The sequence below is a fragment of the Bos taurus genome, chromosome 12 (genome assembly GCF_002263795.3).
Source record: "Bos taurus isolate L1 Dominette 01449 registration number 42190680 breed Hereford chromosome 12, ARS-UCD2.0, whole genome shotgun sequence".
Lineage (NCBI taxonomy): Eukaryota > Metazoa > Chordata > Mammalia > Artiodactyla > Bovidae > Bos > Bos taurus.
In genome coordinates this window covers 76,190,648-76,209,772 of record NC_037339.1, presented here as the reverse complement: position 1 = coordinate 76,209,772, position 19,125 = coordinate 76,190,648, and the positions used below count along the sequence as shown (strand labels likewise).

The 19,125-nt window shown below is 39.4% G+C and overlaps 1 protein-coding gene across 2 annotated transcripts in view; it reads right to left on the bottom strand.

The window, feature by feature from the left end:
• UBAC2 (UBA domain containing 2) overlaps nt 1–19,125 on the bottom strand; it is a 170,469-nt gene that overhangs the window by 40,334 nt on the left and 111,010 nt on the right. For both annotated transcript variants that reach the window (XM_010810958.3, NM_001103344.1), the window contains 1 exon segment: nt 209–454. In XM_010810958.3, the coding sequence (XP_010809260.1) occupies nt 209–454 (246 nt within the window).

Below are 19,125 nucleotides of genomic sequence, written 5' to 3'. Positions count from 1 at the left end.
TTCAGTGGCAAGTTACTTTGTTTTTTTTACCTTCCAAAGAAAACACTAAGAATAGTCGCGATCAGAGACCTTGGAAACATGTCAAGATATCCATGATGCAAGGCAGAGGAATGACACACGGTCCCAACCACATGTACGATCTCAGAGGAGACGTTTACGCAGGCCCCTGAGTACCTCTCAACTTTCGATTGTGATTGTTATCGTTTACCTGCTGCTGTCTTTGCCGCCTCACTTGTGCAAACTGTGACAGCATCAGCTGCCTGTCCAGCAGCTCCATCCTCTGCTGCCTCTGGATGTCCACTGTGGCCCCCATCCCGACCCTGGCCTCGCTGGTGGGCTCCGAGGATGAGAAGAGGGGCTCCAGGGTCCAAGCGCAGAACTTGGCCATCCAACTGGGCACATACAGCACCCTGTGGACTTGCAGCGTTCTGCTGTTGTAGCAGATCCCAGAAGCCTAGAAGAGAAAGAGTCCAACTGCATTGTTGACAGGTCATAAAATTTTTAGGGAACATATCTGACACAGAAATCAGTGACCGTAAAATACTTCAGGTGGTGCTTTTGCCTTCACTTTCGTAGGGTGAGGTAAAAACCAGAATGCTTACTGAGTTGCGGGATACTAAGCAGGACAAACCAAACCAACAAAACACTGAATCTCCTCAGTAAACAAATGTGTTTTTAGTAAGTTAGAAGAGACAGCAAAATCCTACCTATTTAACACTTGAAAGTACTGGCACCATACTTAAAAACAATGTTGTCTTTCAGGAAAAAAAAAAAAGCCATAAAATATCTGATTATCAAGACACTTTCACACTGTACTAACTTTGTGGTTACTTTTATTGGCAGATGGCCATCAGAGAGACATACTGACATAAAACAACCCTAATAGTCAGTGATGTGACCCAGACATACCTTTATCAGAAAATAAAGATGATCTAAAATGTATATAATATTTTAATAAATTTATCAAGTACTGATTTTTCCTAGATTTAGAAATCCTTGCCAATAGTTAGCAATGAACAGTTCTGCTTACTATTTTTCATCTTTAAGACAATTTACATGGTAAGAGGAATCTAAAGAGTCCCTGTGGTTTTCTAGGTAAACATGAGAATGGCTATTCCTTTGTTAGAAATCTTCAACTTTATGAATCTGATTCTTAGGATAAGAAGTTATTCATATCAAATCAGAGCAGGTTTGATAACTTTCTAGTAAGAGAAAAGTACACTTTAATATTTTATGAATAAAATTACCTAATTAGGCAAAAATCTATTGAGAATTTGCTATATACCAGGTGCTGTTCTAGGCACTTAAAACTGAGCAGAAGACAAGATACATAAAGCCCTACTCTGACAGTCATGGTCAATACGGAGATCGGACAATAAACAAGCAAACATATAAAATGATTCCGGGTAAGATCTATGAAGGAATTACAGTAAGGTGACTTGGAGCAGGGATCTTCTTTAGCTCAGGTGGAAGTGACACTTGAGCAGAATTTTTAAGGATAATGAGGTGCCAGTGATTTGATGAACTGGAGGAAAAACCTTTCCGGCAGAGAAAACGGCAAAGGCAATGCAAGAATGAACTCGGGAGTATCTATGAGAAATCCTGGTGGAGCCGTCAAGTGGGTTGTTGGATATAAAATTCTGGAACTCAAGGGAAAAGTTAGCAGAGAGAAAGATTTGAGAGTCTGTTGTATCAGACTACATTTAAAGCATGAGAACTAGAAGAGACAATAGGAGGGTGAGGGGATACTACAGAGGAGAGAAGAGGACTTTGGACTGAACCTGGGATACACCAGGATTTTGTAGATGGACAGAGTAGGAGAAGCCGGTGAAGCAATCTGAGAAGGGGCTGCAAGTAAGAAGGAAAACTAGCAGAGTTTAGTACTGCTGAAGCTAAGAGAACCATGTTTTAAGAAGGAAATAGCCATGTCTAATGCAGCCCAGAGTTCACATAAGACGTGAGAGAGGAAAATGACCGTTGGATTTGGCAAAATTAACCAACTTTGGTGCAGTGGTAGAAGCAACAGACACACTGGCGGAGGCTAAAAGGCGAATGGAAAAGGACTTTTGATTTCAAATAGTTTCCATGCTACTTCCTTCGTGAATTGTACAAAACAACAAAGAAAACGAAAACAGAAACAAGCTTCAGATTCGGTGCAACGAGAGAACATCTGTAATCCTCACCACACCAACAAAACGGAAAACACACTTAGCGGTCGCCAGGAAGGGTAAATCCACAGGTGGGAGAGGGGCCCTGGATGGATGGCAGAGGAAGGTGGGAGTGAAGGGGAGGATCAGAGGACTCAGTGCCAGAAGCAACCAGTCTCCTCTGCAGGGAGGAGGCAAGGGCTCGGCAGGGCCTGAGTCAGGGAGGCTCTGGCGAGGGCAGGGCAGCCCCTCGGGGGACACCTGGGCTCCACATGGTGGGGGCTCCAGACAGACACAGAGGCCCTCCGTGGATGTCTTCGGAGCTTCCAAAAGAAGACCACAGAGGAAATGTATGAAGAAGACTTTGTTTCAAGAGATAATAACCGAGTTTTCCAGGATGAACAAAGAATATAAATACTCAAACTGAAAGTGTAAGAGTCCCAAGAAAGATAATAAAATGAAATGTACATCTAGCTCCATGAGAGTCAGAGAAAGAAATCCTTAAAAGCATGAACAAAAAAAGAGAACAAAACAGCTCATTACACAAGGGTGAAGTCACAACCCATGGTAGTCACGCACTGATGGTGCGCCCTGGGGAAAGTTCAGGATGAAAACGTAGGAGAAGGCACCCTTTGCTTCAGATAAACAGGTCCCTAGACGGTCAGATGCACAGCTCAGGAAGTACTTTCAGTGACCTCAGATTCCTGCACCTTCATGTATAAAGAGAAGCACTAAAATGAACTTGAGATTCTGCCCTTTGTGATTACTGGTAATCTTTCAGCGGGATGTAGGCCTGACTAGATGTACTTCCCAGCCAATAAATCCATACACGCTTGCTTCATCGTGATTTGTTTGGCTTCATGACACTTAAAGAGTTTATGGACACTTTGGTGTGTATTATATATCACGATAAAATGACTTAAAAATAAAGAATAAAGGGTACAGGATAGATGAGGTAATTTCAGGGAAGCATACTGAGGCTTATCAGATTATAAAGTATGCTATAAAGTTTGAGTAAGCAAAACAGGGTGGTCTTTATGGGTGTGTATGTGTTAAGTTGCTTCAGTCATGTCTGACTCTCTGTGACCCTGTGATCTGTACCCCGCCAGACTCCTCTGTCCATGGGATTCTCCATGCAAGAATACTGGAGCCGTGCCCTTCTCCAGGGGATCTTTCCGACCCAGGGATTGAAGCCACGTCTCTTCTGTCTCCTGCGTTGGCAGGTGGGTTCTTTACCACTAGTGCCACCTGGGAAGCCCCAGGTCTTTATCTAGAGTGTGTCAAACTGATGTAAAGAGCAAGGGCAGAGACACAGACTCCATTACAAGGCACCTGGTACACAGCAGAAATGGGTATGTCACACACGATAAGAACACACAGGCCACACGGAAGGAAGAAGTCAAACCAGCCCCCTCTGCCTGATACCACACAAAACCTCCCAGTGGGTTAAGGACACAAATGTAATTTACAAAACTGCACATCTTTCTGCGCAAATATAGAAGGGACATCTTTTTGGCACTGGGATGAGAAAGGATTTTTAAGTAAGAACCATAAAGCCTAGATTATAAAAGAAAACATATATTCATCTACTTCATAATTTAAAAGCTACAGTAGGCTAAAAGTTACGTGAAGGGGGCGAGGAAGTAAGGATTCCTTTTCTGAAGGTCTGAGTAAAAAAGAAGATGGAAAATGGAATTGTGCAACAGCAAAAGCACAGTGATTCAGCTGAAGACAGCAAAATGCTGTCATAAATATCACGAACTGTGAAAAAAAATCTGAACAAATCAGAATTGTGAGATTTGAATTAAGTAAAAAATTTAATTTTTATTTTTTTTTCATCTCAAAGTATCCAGCTATGATGGTGAATTTATCCATTTGCCCATAGTTCTAACCCCAAGTACTTGGAACATGTTTGTGTATGTGGAAGCTGTTATCAGGCACACATACATCGACCCTTTTATCACAATAAAGTCTCCTTGTTTTCAGTGATACTCACAAAGTCTATTTTGTCTTAGATTAATGTGGCCACTTCCGATTTCTATTTCCGTATTAATCTCTCTCCGTCCTGTTACTTTCAGCCTTCCGTGTGTGTGTGTCTGCGTTTAAAGTGTGCCTTGTGGACAGCACACAGCAGTTTCTCACTTTTAAATCCAGTCTGACAATCTCTGCCTTTTGATTAGCATCTTTCCCTGTTCACACTTAATATATTTACCTTGATACAGAGGAATTTTGCTGTTTGGTTCTATCTCAACTGTTTTTTGTTCTTTGCTCCTACTTTCTTATTTCCTTTTGCATTAAGCAAATACTTTTCAGTATTTCATCTTAATTCCTTTAATGGAATTTTTAAAGCAATATCTCATATTTTTTCTTGTGTTTGCTCTAGGGATTTCAATATACACACAAGGTGCTTAGAATTAATACCAAAATACTTCAAGTAAAATAAAGGAAACTTACGAGAGGAGAGTTCCATTTAACATTACCCTCATTCACAGTGATACTTTTCTGTCCTAATACATTATGAACCCACATAACAACTGTGTTATTCACGTTTTATGCAATCATATGTCTTAAAGAAATAAGGAAAAAAGTAATGACAATGTACAATTGTTGCCTGTACTTAAGGAGCTCACAGTTTAGTAAGGCGGGGGGTGGTTCTTAATGGGAAGGGTAGGTCAGAGATTCCTTTAAGGAATTGAGGAAGGCTGAAGAATTTTATTCTCTTGCCCATATCTATCCCCCCACCATTACATATACCATTATGAAATCATGTGTTCAATTTTAGGAGGGACAGCCTATGAAGAATTAGTACATTCTACTCAGCAATGAACAAACGCATGACTAAATTCTGGCAGGGATAAAGTGTGCTCATTGGCGTAAAGCTCTATTCTAAGGTTCACTTATCTGAATGTATGTATGCTCTGGAAGGGGAAGAATTCTGGTTGATTTTGATCACTTCATGGCCTCTGCACCTAGAAGAACGTCTGCTGGGAGAATGGTGAGTGAATGGTCTAAATGGTCATCTTAGATGCTTTTAAAGGAAACTGGAAAGGTACCAAAGGACACACTTTTTTGGTGCTAAGTTCATACTTCCCATATGACAAAAACATAGAATCCACTGGTTCACGCCTCTGGTACCTCAGCACCACCTCAAGTCGTCAAATAAGTAAAGTGCTACTGTAAAATGTTTTGGGCGATGAAATAAAAATTTTTATGTTAAGGTAAGACAAGAAAAATTTAAACATAAAATTTTCTCTGCCCATTTCGTTGCTTCCCCTCTTCTTTACTGAACTGAACTGAACTGAACTGCATCTTTGTCATGTGCTTACCCAGCCCTCCCCATCGGCAAAAATTCTTGCTCAATCACAAATATCAATCTTTCTCCTTCTGGCGCCTGCTAGGCAACTCCTTAGATGATAACATCCTTTACTCAATCCTATGGGGGGTCACGATGACCCCCACATACCTTGTACGTGTACACACCTTAGGTGAACAATGCCAAGACATCATTCTCCTCAAAGATAGAGATTGATGCAGAACAGACTGGTCAGATGACCTGGGGAGATACTGGGCCACACGAAATGGAAATTCATAGCTTAAATACTTATGACCTTATTTTACTTATATTTTGACTATTTTACAAGATTATTGTTATTTGCATTACCAAATCTGTGTAAAATAAATGACGACTAGGCGACGTGAAACAACTGACCAAAAGCATATCCTCTAAGAGCCAACAGTGTGACTCCAGGTAAGGGAAGAAGCAACAAGAGGGAACCATTTCCTAGACCATAACACACTAGTCAGACGGGTGCTTCAGAGGCTTGTGAACAAGGCCTAGTCTAGTAACAGCAGTGAGTAGCCTAATGATGAAATCCTCCTGACCTGGGAACGAGTATTCCTAAGAGCACTGGGGAAAGCTGGTGATGAAATGTTTCCCAAGCCTTAGTGAGTATTACGACTGAAAGGGAAGAGAGAGAACGAAGAAAGCTGCCCACCATCCAGTTCTCTAAGAATCAAATCACCAGCCGCTGCAGTCGCTGACCTATAGCACACTCTGGGAGGAACTCAAAACAAAGTTCAGGGTGAGGCACTCTGTGCTCTGGGAAAACTGACAGAGCTGGCCCTCAGACAGCTAGATATTTCAGGAGGAAATGTCATAAACTCAGGGTCTGGCATTTTCCCACACTTAGAAAAGCACTAAAATCATTAACTAATCTATCTGTTCCTTGCAAATAGCAGCAACCTTCTGCCAAGATGCGTTCTTGATTGCATGCACCCTCTGTCAACATCACATATGTTCTGGTCACCTCCTTCCCTCTGCAAACAGATCTCAGAGCTCCCTGGGAGACTGTCCTGGGTTATAATCCTCAGGTTGGCTCAGATAAAATTTTCCATTTCTTTCTTAGATTGACTATTGATTAAAATATAAAGAGGTTTAAGAATTCAGTTTCCTATAAATACGTGATAATCACATCACCCTATTCTAGGAGACAATGGGGGATAAGCACAGTAAACTTTACCTAAGTTATACCTCATTACTATCAAAAGCCTTGAGAGAGTATTATTATGAATTACGAATAATACTTATTCATTATACTACCTTACACATTACTTTTAACTTTCATTTTCATTATCTCATGAACCTCTCTTATATTGGGACTTCTGAATGAGAATTTGATTGAAACCCCATAGAGTTTGCGGGGGAAAAAAACAGGCTTTAAAAATAGACCATCTGCTGGGATTTGCATGTCAAGAGGCCAGGGGAAATTCTAAGGGAGGGGTCTGGCAGGCCCACAGAGCCCAGAAGCCCCAGATCAAGCTGAGAGACCCAATGACAAGGGGTGAAGCAGTGGCAGGGGTCTTGGGCAGGCTGGGAGACAGGTCTAGACTGTTCAGATACAGCAGGAAGGAACATGTGGGCTGTGTCTGCGAAGGCCAGGTACACCCAGAACCAGAACACTCAAGCGGCAGGAACTGGGAATCCTGGTCAGCAAGAGGGCCCCAGGGGTCAGGCAACCAGAGAGCATTCTGGATCTCTTGCAGTTGCAAGTCTGGGCCAAAGGGGATAAAGAATTTAATTTGCTGGGTGGAACCATGCAGAACTCTCTTGATTACAGAGAGTAAACCTCAACTGTCCTCTGGTCTTGTTTAGTGTTAGCATGAAGCCACAGCCAGCAAAGGTGAGAAACCATGACATGGCACCAGCACGCAGATTTCTACTGATCTCCTTCTCCAGTCAGCTATGGCTGAACAGAGACCCACTTGGCAAACTACACTGCCGCAGTCCTGGCGAACCAAGGTCCCAACATGTGAGAAATTTATCTGGCGGGACAGCAGGACAAACACAGGGGCCGTCACCCTGGAGGAGAGCGTGACTGGTCTCAAGGTAAAGACGAGACAGGGGAAGAGACGCCCTCTGATACCTGGACCCCTTCACACAGACTGCATATTCACTCACGACCTGAAGAAAGCAGGCCCACTGAAGCCTCATTTATTCATTCAGTGCATGTTTACCGAACTTCTACTATGTGCCAGGCTGTGTTCTAAAGGCAGGGAGCAAAACAAAGAAAATTCCAGCTCTAAAGAACTGTCTGTTTTCCTACTCCTTCTTCTTCACTGAAAATGCTAAAGAAAGAAGGAAGGAAATTACTTATTTTATTATGCAAAGAATATGTACACAAATCAGAAGCGCCCAAAATTATTTGTGCCATTTGTGATTAATTATGAAATGACTGTCCTTTTCATGACAGAATCAAGTGGCTTTAGCACTTATTTAAAGAGTCTTGCTATTTTGTTCTTTGTCAATTACAAAAGTGATTCAGATGAATTTCCCATAGCTCTCTTTTCATTTTCATTATTATTTTGAACTATCTATTTAAAACACTGGGTATCCTTCTAACTCTTGGGAATTTGAATTAGAAGAGGAACAGAATTAATTGAACTAATAATAGATTATTTGTTTTTAAGAAACTGTCTTAGAAAGCTGCTGTAAGCTTTTCCTTTCAGTAAACCATGCATCAAGAGGATGAGGTTTTCTGCATGAAGCAGAAAACTGTAAATTCCAGTGGTTTAAAAACAACAGAAATTTACTTCTCTCTCATGTTAGAAATGCTCCAACCATCTTAACTGCATTCCAGGCAGTGGGGAGAAGAAAATGAGGAAGAACAAAAGGACAAAAGGCTACTTTAAGGAGACTTCCTAGAAGTCCTGCCAATAAGTATGCTTGTAGTTCACTGGCCAGGATGCCAAGATTTAGCTTGATAGCTAGATCTAGATACAAAGGCAACTGGAAAATGTGATCTTTTAGTTGGAGGTCCTGCTGCCCCTAATAAGATGAAGGTTCTGTTAATAAGGAAAAAATACACTGGGAGACAGCTCGAGTCTCTAGTACATGGCAAAAAGCCTTAATCAAACACTAAAAGGTAAATACCTTTTAATATCCATTCCAACAAGGAGACTGTCCTCTTTTATAATTATATTCACTTTTCATAAACTGATTCAAAAAACTAAAATTAGGAAGTAAATAGGTTTATGTTAAAATTTGTTTCTTACATTGGACTAAAAATAATAAAAATGAATTTAAATATCAAGAATAACTTATGCATTTACAGACAGAGATTCAACAGGGAAAAACTCAATCCTTTCTAAGACCAGGAACAAGACAAGGATGTCTATTCATCACTCTTATTTAACATTATATTAGAGGTTTTAGCTAGTGCAATAAGGCAAGAAAAATAAAATGCATAGATCAGAAAGGAAGAAAGAAAACATATAAACCAAATATATTTCCTGATGACTTGATCATATATTAATATGTAGGAAACCCTGAAGAATCCACAGAAAAGCTACCAGAAATAAATAAATAAATTGCTATTGTATCCTCGAGGATACAATAGCAATATATAGAAATCAACTGCATTCCATGTACTAGCAACAAACATTTGAGACAAAACTCCATTTAAAATAGCATCAAAACCTCACAAATTACTAGAAATACATTTAATGAAAGATGTACAGGGCCTATACATTGAAAATTTTAAAATTAAAAAGGGGAATTAAAAAATTACATAGTAGACACATACTATGTTTATGAATTGGAAGACCCAATATTATTAAAATAGTTGTACTAGTTACACATTACTGAATAACAAATTATTCCAAACGCAGTGGCTTAAAACAATATGCATTTAATATACATACAGTTTATGTGGTCAGAAATCTAGGGACTGCTTAGTTGGGTGGTTGTGGCTCAAGGTCTCTCATGAGGCTGCATTCAAGATGTCATCCTACCTATGTTCATCTGAAGTCTCGACTGGGTTGTAGGATCAGCTTCTAAGGTAGCTCAAAACCCAACTGGGAGATTAGTGCTGACTGCTGCCAGGATGGCACTGTTCTTTGCCATGTAGACCTCTCCACAGGGCTGCTTCAGGACCCTTGTGACATGGCAGCTGGCTTCCCCCAGAATGAATGATCTGAGAGAGAACAATATGGAAGCAATATGTCTTCTGTGATCTGCCCTTTGGAGTCACACTCCATCATCTCTGCCATTTTCTATTCATTGTAAGTGAATCGCTGAGTAGAGCTCACATTCTAGAAGAGGGGGAATTAAGTTCCATTTTTTGAAATACAAAATAATTTGTGGCGATATTTTTAAAATCATTAAAATGGAAATCTTTCCTTCATTGATCTATAGTTTCAGTGCAATCTCAGGTTAAATTTTAACTTTTTTTTTTCTTTTTTGAAGAAAATCAAAGGCTAATTTAAAAGTACATACAGAAAATCAAAGTTTCTAAAATAGATTAACCAGCTTTGAAAAAAGACGAACAAAGCTGAAATACTTGCATTACCTGATTTTAAGACTTACCATACTCGAAAGTACTCAAAGTGGTGCTGGCATAAGAGCACACACAAATCACTGAGATAGAAGAGCAAGTCCAGGAACAGACCCACACTGGCCAACTGACTCTCAATCAAGGAGCCAGGGTGATACGCCAAGGAGACACCTTTTTGACAAACATTGATGGAATAATGCTAGACATTTGTATGGAAAAAAATACATCTCAATCCTTAACTTCACAAAAATTATACTCAAATTGGATCTCAGACCTCAATGTAATAGCAAAAACTATTACATTCTAGATGAAAACACAGGACAAAATGTTTGTGACATCAGATTAGCAAGTATTTGTTAAATAAGATATCAAAAGCACAAACTATTTAAAAAACTGAGACATTGAATTAATCGAGTTTAAAACTTTTGCTCATTGAAAGAAACAGTTTAGGAAACAAAGAAGCAAGCCAAAGACTGGCACAAAATTTTTACAAAATATATCCAACAAAGGGCTTATACCCAGAATACAAAATGGGCACAAGAAAAGATGCTCAAATCACTAGTCATCAGAAAAACACAAATTAAAACCACAAGATATAACTGCATGCCAACTAGAATGACTAAAATTAAAATGGCTAACAATGCCAAGTGCTGGCAAGGAGATGGTGGAATTGGAACGTTCATATATTGATGGTGGAAATGCAAAATGGTATAGTAACCTTGTAAAATAATATGGTACCATTTATTTTTCAAATGATGAATTCCAGCAATTCTACTTCTAGGCATTTACCCAAGAGAAGTAAAAACATATGTACACAAAGAAATGTATACACAGATTCTCACAGCAACATTACTCATAATCAAACCTGGATATAACCCAAATATTCACCAACTAATGAACAAACAAATTGTAGTGTAACATACTAGGGATTGATATTTACAATAACAAGGAATTAAACAGTAATCAAAGGTAAATGGATTTCAAAAACAGCATGTTAAGTGAAATAAGTAGAACATAAAAGACTTCATACTACAGGATTCAAATTATATGAGATTCTAGAAAAGGCAAAGCTGTGGTGACATAAAGAAACCAGTGGTTATCTGGGGATGGCAGGTGGGTGACAGCAAAAGGAATGAAAAAAAATGTTTAGGGAGAAGAGACTGTTTTCTATCCTGATTGTTGTGGTAGCTATAAAACAGTATGCAAGTACCCAAATTCACCAAACTGTACACTTAAAGTTGGTATATTTTATTGTATTGTAATACTTTAATGAACAACAACAAAAAATTTTCATAAAAGTAAACGTGAAGATCTAGGAAGACTGAAATTTCTAGATATATACTTCTCATCTTAAATTTTATAAAAGAGGTGAGATTTTCACAGACTGAAACCAGTCTTTAGCAACAAAAAACTTCTGGTATCTTGAAAATATTTCCAGCTAACATAAACTAACATAAGAAGACTTTTCGATAATAAGTTATGCTGTCATTTATAACGAATACGTCAACTTCCCTGGTGGCTCAGACAGTAAAGAATCTGCCTGCAATGCAAGAGACCCCAGTTTGATCCCTGGAGAAGGGAATGGCAACTCATTTCAGTATTCTTGTCTGGATAATCTCATGGACAGAGGAGCCTGGCGGGCTACTGTCCATGGGGTTCACAAAGAGTCAGCAAGACTGAGTGACTAAGCACGCACATAATGAATATATTAAAAATCACATGCATTGATTTTACCATAGTTCTTTCGCAGAGCTGATCATAAAGATATAAGAAAAATATCAACATAATCAGCCCCAAAGAGGAAGGAACACTGGACATTTCTATTTCAAAACAATCTGTTGAAAGACATAATCAAAACTGATTCAAGGCTTCCTATCTCTTGATAGGGAAACAATGTGAAGACTCTGTGAGAAAAGGGAAAAAGCACTCTGTGTGGCAACTGCCATGTAGTCTATCAGGAATCATCAAGAATGAAAACATCTGGGTGTTTTCTTGTTGACCTCTTATCTCCATTTCTTTTCCCTTTGACCGGCAGCAGTACTGACCCAGCTTAATATATTCTACAGTAGCCTTAAAGCCTTCTCAAAGCCATCCTTTACTTCGTTTTCTTTTTATTATTATTATTATTATTATTCTTTACAATATCGTATTGGTTTTGCCATACATCAACATGCATCCACCACGGGTGTACACGTGTTCCCCATCCTGAACCCCCCTCCCACCTCCCTCCCCGTACCATCCCTCTGGGTCATCCCAGTGCACCAGCCCCAGGCTTCCTGTATCCTGCATCGAACCTGGACTGGCGATTTGTTTCTTATATGATATTATACATGTTTCAATGCCATTCTCCCAAATCATCCCCACCCCTCACAGAGTCCAAAAGACTGTTCTATACATTTGTGTCTCTTTTGCTATCTCGCATACAGGGTTGTCGTTACCATCTTTCTAAATTCCACATATATGCGTTAGTATACTGTATTGGTGTTTTTCTTTCTGGCTTACTTCATTCTGTATAATAGGCTCCAGTTTCATCCACCTCATTAGAAGTGATTCAAATGTATTCTTTTTAATGGATGAGTAATACTCCATTGTGTATATGTACCACAGCTTTCTTATCCATTCATCTGCTGATGGACATCTAGGTTGCTTCCATGTCCTGGCTATTATAAACAGTGCTGCGATGAACATTGGGGTACACGTGTCTCTTTCAATTCTGGTTTCCTCGGTGTGTATGCCCAGCAATGGGATTGCTGGGTCGTATGGCAGTTCTATTTCCAGTTTTTTAAGGAATCTCCACACTGTTCTCCATAGTGGCTGTACTAGTTTGCATTCCCACCAACAGTGTAAGAGGGTTCCCTTTTCTCCACATCCTCTCCAGCATTTATTGCTTGTAGACTTTTGGATAGCAGCCATTCTGACTGGCGTGAAATGGTACCTCATTGTGGTTTTGATTTGCATTTCTCTGATAATGAGTGATGTTGAGCATTTTTTCATGTGTTTGTTAGCCATCTGTATGTCTTCTTTGGAGAAATGTCTATTTAGTTCTTTGGCCCATTTTTTGATTGGGTCGTTTATTTTTCTGGAATTGAGCTGCAGGAGTTGCTTGTATATTTTTGAGATGAGTTGTCTGTCAGTTGCTTCATTTGCTATTATTTTCTCCCATTCTGAAGGCTGTCTTTTCACCTTGCTTATAGTTTCTTTTGTTGTGCAGAAGCTTTTAATTTTAATTAGATCCCATTTATTTTTGCTTTTATTTCCAATATTCTGGGAGGTGGGTCACAGAGGATCCTGCTGTGATGTATGTTGGAGAGTGTTTTGCCTATGTTCTCCTCTAAGAGTTTTATGGTTTCTGGTCTTATGTTTAGATCTTTAATCCATTTTAAGTTTATTTTTGTGTATGGTGTTAGAAAGTATTCTAGTTTCATTCTTTTACAAGTGGTTGACCAGTTTTCCCAGCATCACTTGTTAAAGAGATTATCTTTTCTCCATTGTATATTCTTGCCTCCTTTGTCAAAGATAAGGTGTCCATAGGTGCATGGGTTTATCTCTGGGCTTTCTATTTTGTTCCATCGATCTATATTTCTGTCTTTGTGCCAGTACCATACTGTCTTGATGACTGTGGCTATGTAGTGGAGCCTGAAATCAGGCAGGTTGATTCCTCCAGTTCCATTTTTCTTTCTCAAGATTGCTTTGGCTATTCGAGGTTTTTTGTATTTCCATACAAATTGTGAAATTATTTGTTCTAGTTCTGTGAAAAATACCGTTGGTAGCTTGATAGGGATTGCATTGAATCTACAGAGTGCTTTGGGTAGTATACTCCTTTTCACTATATTGATTCTTCCAACCCATGAACATGGTATATTTCTCCATCTATTAGTTTTCTTGTACACGACAACGCCAGAGACATAAGACAATGAGTTTGTTGAAGGTGATGTTTGAGCTGCATTCTTAATCCATCATATGGAGGACCAATTAAATAAATATCTTTGATGGTCTTAGAAGAGAAAGTACAATACAGCTACAGACCAATTTCTTCGTATTAAGAAGAAAGCAGAGGATGCCAACAGGATAAAGTTTTCTTGGATATTGGTGGGCCCACAAAATTCATAATGAAGGCTGCAGGGAACTGTTGGAGGTATGGGTCTTTCAGCACCTCTGGGTACTTTTAAAACTTCTTTATGACCAGGATCTCCCTCCAGAATCCAGTCTCCATGGATGATGATCAGGGCCTCACCTTAGTGGGGTCGGCAAGGGAAGATCTAAGAACAGCTGGTACCTAAGTGTCTTGTGTTTGAAGCAGACATGGACGAGAGCCTTGAAATAGGCACTGGAAGGCACTGGGCCCACTGGACCACCAGAACACGTGGCCTTTGGTCCTGGCTCAATCGCCCAGCAGTTGTGCAACTTGAGCTTCAGTTTTAAAACAAGAAGCCTAGGTTCCCCACCACTGCAGAGTGTGTGTCAAGAACCTAATGAGGCAGTACACATTGACAACATTCTGACAATCACAAAGAATAGCAGTGTTTTGTTGTACAGAAATGATTATTTGATAATACTGAATTTTATCTGAGTTTTTAGAAACTCAGCAAGTATTTCTAGAATATAGATGAAACGCCAGATGTTTTGTTTGGCACTGGGGATGATAAAGAATAATGTATAGTTTCTAAATTGAAAGGGCAGATTCAGAGAAGGCTTCAGAGTTAGAACTTAAATGAATACGATTTTCTAGGAAAAGAAGGGATCTAATGGTGAAAGAATGGAGATGGCTGGAAGAAACTGCCATATGGTTATGCAAAGCTACCTCTGAAGAGCACAGATGCTAAAGCTCCAGAACCTGCATTTGAACATTGTCTCTGCTACGTATCAGCTTGTATTCTTAGCAGATAAGTTCTTTGTGCCTCAGTTTATCTATAAAATGGGGACAACAGGGTCTACAATATCAGGTTTTTAGGAGGACTAGTTAAATAAATAGTATTTGTAAAGTGCTTAGAAAAGAGTTGTGTTAGTCTGCTTTCTCTAGGTTATGCGGTGATAACAAATTATCCCAAATTTCAGTTGTTTTTACAAAGGCTGTTTCTCACTCATCTTGCATGTTGGCTATGGCCCTGCTCTGTGTGTTTTCTTCATTCTGGGATCTGGGCTGAGGGAGCAACGTCTATCTGGCACGTGTTTTTCTCATGACAAAACGAACAGAGCAATGGTGGGACCACACAAGGGTGCTTAAAACTTCTGCCTGAGAAGCACCCATCACTGCTGCTCATAGTCTGGTGGCTCACATAAGTCACAGAGTGGAGTCTGATGTTCACACGGCCCCTAGAGGCCCTGCAGAGAGGGGTCTAGGGAGATGGGGCAGCAAATACTCTCAACCAACAAAACAGCTGAACAAACAATATAATCTACTACCAATGGGTGGGACATAGCATGTGCCATGGGTTTGTTAAAGAAAAATAAGTGATGACAAAGAATCTCAAGACAGCATGAGATGTCAGAGGGGTAAAGTGCTCAGCGACTCCGGAGTACAGTGTCCATGGGCTGAGAGAGGGACCTGAGGAGGCCTAACTTTGAAAGGCTCTGCAAGAGGCCAAGGTTTTGCCTATAGGTAAAAGATAGGTGACAGTAATGCCAATTATATAGCTGTATCTTATGAGGCACTCTGTGCCGGTTTTTATCAAGACACTGGCATGATTTCATTTGTTCGGCATTGAACATTTAAAAGTCACTCTCCATGCAACACTTGTCTAAGACAACATTCTGTCAGCAGTGGACTGAGTTGCAACTGTTTCAACAAAGAAGAGGACAGAAGGTTTCTTTCAGTAGGTCCAGGCTACCTAGGGTCAGGATAGGGGAAGGGGGCTCAGAGAGGAAGGGAGGGAAAAGAAGGGGGAGGAAAGAGAGGGTGTGAAAGAATCAGAGAGAGAGGGGGCACTGTACAATGGACTGATAAGCACTCAGTCTGGTGGTGGGATTGTAAATACTGTGTTAATTAGAAGATGGTGAAAGCACCCTCTACATATGGCTGCTTCCTAAGGATCCACTGTCTTCTACACGAGGTTCTTTCACAAGCCCAACCCACCTCACAGCTCTGACCACCCTTGACTTCCCTCTGCAGCTTCTGTCCTCATTTTCAATGAAATGCTAAAAAATCATCTCAATCCCTCAGGTTCAACTGAAAACCTTGGGCATCGGATGATGATCTGCCATGCTGTACCCTTCCTTTGGTGAGCTGGGAGAAGATATCTGAGGGAAGAAAGAATAAGGAAGAAGAAAAGAAAGAGTGAAGAGCAGAGAAAGATGTGAAAAGGAGCAGAATCAACACCCATCCTCATTCACCTGGGAAACAGGTCAGGGCTCCAAAACTTTCTCCAAAGAAGTTCTGATTTCCACAGTGGATTCCGCTAGGTCCGTGAGCTTTTTTCCCTTAATGATTTATCATGGAAAGCCCATCAACATAAGGTTCTGTTTGGTGCTTTTTCTTTTACAGTTACCATCAGATGATGTTTTACTTTTTGTCTTTAAAACTCTTGTGGGGGGAAGAGAGACAGGTAAATTACTGCCCACAGATGTGCCATCTTGATTCCTTCAAGGCTGCTCAACTCTCTCCTTCCCCGCTTCTGTGACTTACAAACCCTAATAAGACGTCTATAATCTCACACCATCATGAAGTTTTTGTTTGAAAAGCTTTAAAGATTTACTCTTTAAAGATCTACACCCACTGCCTATAGAAAAAACATACAAACTCAGACCACGTCCAAGGTCCTAATGAATCTGGTATGAATCTATGTTTCTAATCTTGTTACTGGGTAGGACAGATTTTCTTTCACACTACGGTGACTTGATTGTAAGATAATCAAAGTCTGACGTACTGTACAGAGCAGGTAACAAATGCAGGAAATGGCTAGACTGTGAAAGCGACAGGTCTCTTAGACAGGCCTGCCTCTTCACCTGCTCTCAAACAGCTTGAAAGAGGACCAAACGATGATGAAGACATGAATTATGAAAAGAGAAAACTTGGCAACAGCAGGCTCTTTCTATTTTAATCATTCCAGAATCAGCTCAGGCCTGAGACTTCAGCTTTTGAGACTTAGGGTACATCCCGGTGGTAATGACTCACTACTATGATTCAGAGGATGGCAGAAAATGAAGAAGTGCAGGGCTACAGACGGCCTGAAGGCTTTCTTCAGAACCATACAAAGAACTTAAAGTTCAATAAGTAACCAATGTTTTCTCTAAGGAAAAAAGTCTTATTAACATGTAACAAATGTAGTGGAACTGTGGAGTAGAGTGACTTCCTCCAAAGAAGGTCTCTCACAAAAGACATGAAGAAGAGAAAAAAAAAGACATGAAGAATAGTGAGACATGAGGTGGGAATAGGACTCAAGGAAGTGCAGACTAATATTTCTGAAGTACCCATTTAAATGGAAATATTTCACTTATGTACTATATCAATTATTATACAATTCTGCCAACTTTCAAGGAAACAGTCATATTTTTAGGCATTAACTGTTGGTATTCAAAGCCAGAACGGTCGATGGAAAAACAATGTGATATTAAAATAGGTATCAATGTTACATGTGAGTAATATCAATCTTTATGCAAAACCAAATGCCCTTTATACTTTCTGGGCAGCAACTGGAATCCCCAAGGGATCGCAAAACGGATCCTAGCTGTTCTGGGCAAATCAACTCGTTATTGCTGCTTGAAAGCTAAACACACTTCCCTAACCCCTCTCCAATCAGGAAAAATACTTAAGTCTTATTCTTTTCAGCGACATCACTCCCAACCTAGCAAAATACTGTACTAGTGGAATTCACCCTCCTTCTCCTCTTTTAATCAGTGGGATACTTTTAAGCTGGGTATTCAGAAACACTTCTAATCATGACAGGATGGGTGACACAAGGAGAGAGAAAAACTGGCCTAAAGCAAAATAAATCCACCCATAACTAAATAAAATAACCCAAAGCTGGCAGCTTTTCAGAAAAGCATGAGTAAAGGTTTTGGTTTCTATGACAGCAGATAACACATTACTTATGTTTATACAAATTCTCTTTATAAGAAAAAAAAAAGCTCTTTCTCTTAAAAACACAGATTGAAATAAAATTACTTCCTTACTACACACAGTATGTTAGGAGAACTACTGATTTCAGAGCTAAAAGGTGATCTTTTATCAACAGGTTTTCTAGTATTTCTCCAAAACACTGAATATTATCTGTGCATTTTTGGGGGGAGAGTAAAAATTTTATTTTATTTTTAGTATTTTAACATAAAAAACCCCAAAAAAAACAAAAAAAGGAAGTTGCTTGATAAATATGGGGAGAGGAGGAGTCACGTTGAGCAAGAAGACATCTGGGACAAGTTGTGGCTTTATGAATCTCAGACCTCGATCCTATAATCAGTGGTGTGTGAACCAAACACTCAAAAACAACACCCTCCTTTATAATTATCCTTATCTAAAGTATACCATATTATATTAAATATTTCATAATAAAAGTGCGCTTCTCTGGAAAAAGTCAGAAACAAGATATTCATTAAATTCAAAACAAGCACTAACATCTATGATATAATGTGAAGGAAAACTGGGGTAATTATCACTGACACTAATCATTTTAAGTCAACACAATTAGTATCATCTAACTACAGTGGGATAATAATAAAGAACAAGGTTGATATGAAGATTTATCAGATTTGTGTAATGGCAGGAGGTCTGTAACCCTGGTTGAATTACTTACAATAAAGTGAAGATTGAATTGGCTCAGAGATATTTATTAATAATGGGACTATTCTAAGCTACATTCATCTGAAAATTATATTTCAAATATCGAGCAACTCAATTCACTCTTCTGAATGTTAATGTTAAAAATTTGTTAAACTTCGGATTCCTTTATGAAATTAAATCAGCCCCTTACCACCTGTTAAGCATGTGTACTAGAAAAGACTGACCACAACACACAAACTTAAGATTTTAAAAAGACTAGAAAGAGTTGAGAAATGCAACCTTCAATTCTAGAACACTGAATGTCACAAAATGAAACTGTCTGAGGTGGTATCAGGAACTTATTTGAAAACCAGGAGTCTGCAAACAGAATAAAGAAATAAAACGGGATGTCTTAAAACAAATGAGTCACATAGTGAGTTTATATTAAAGAATG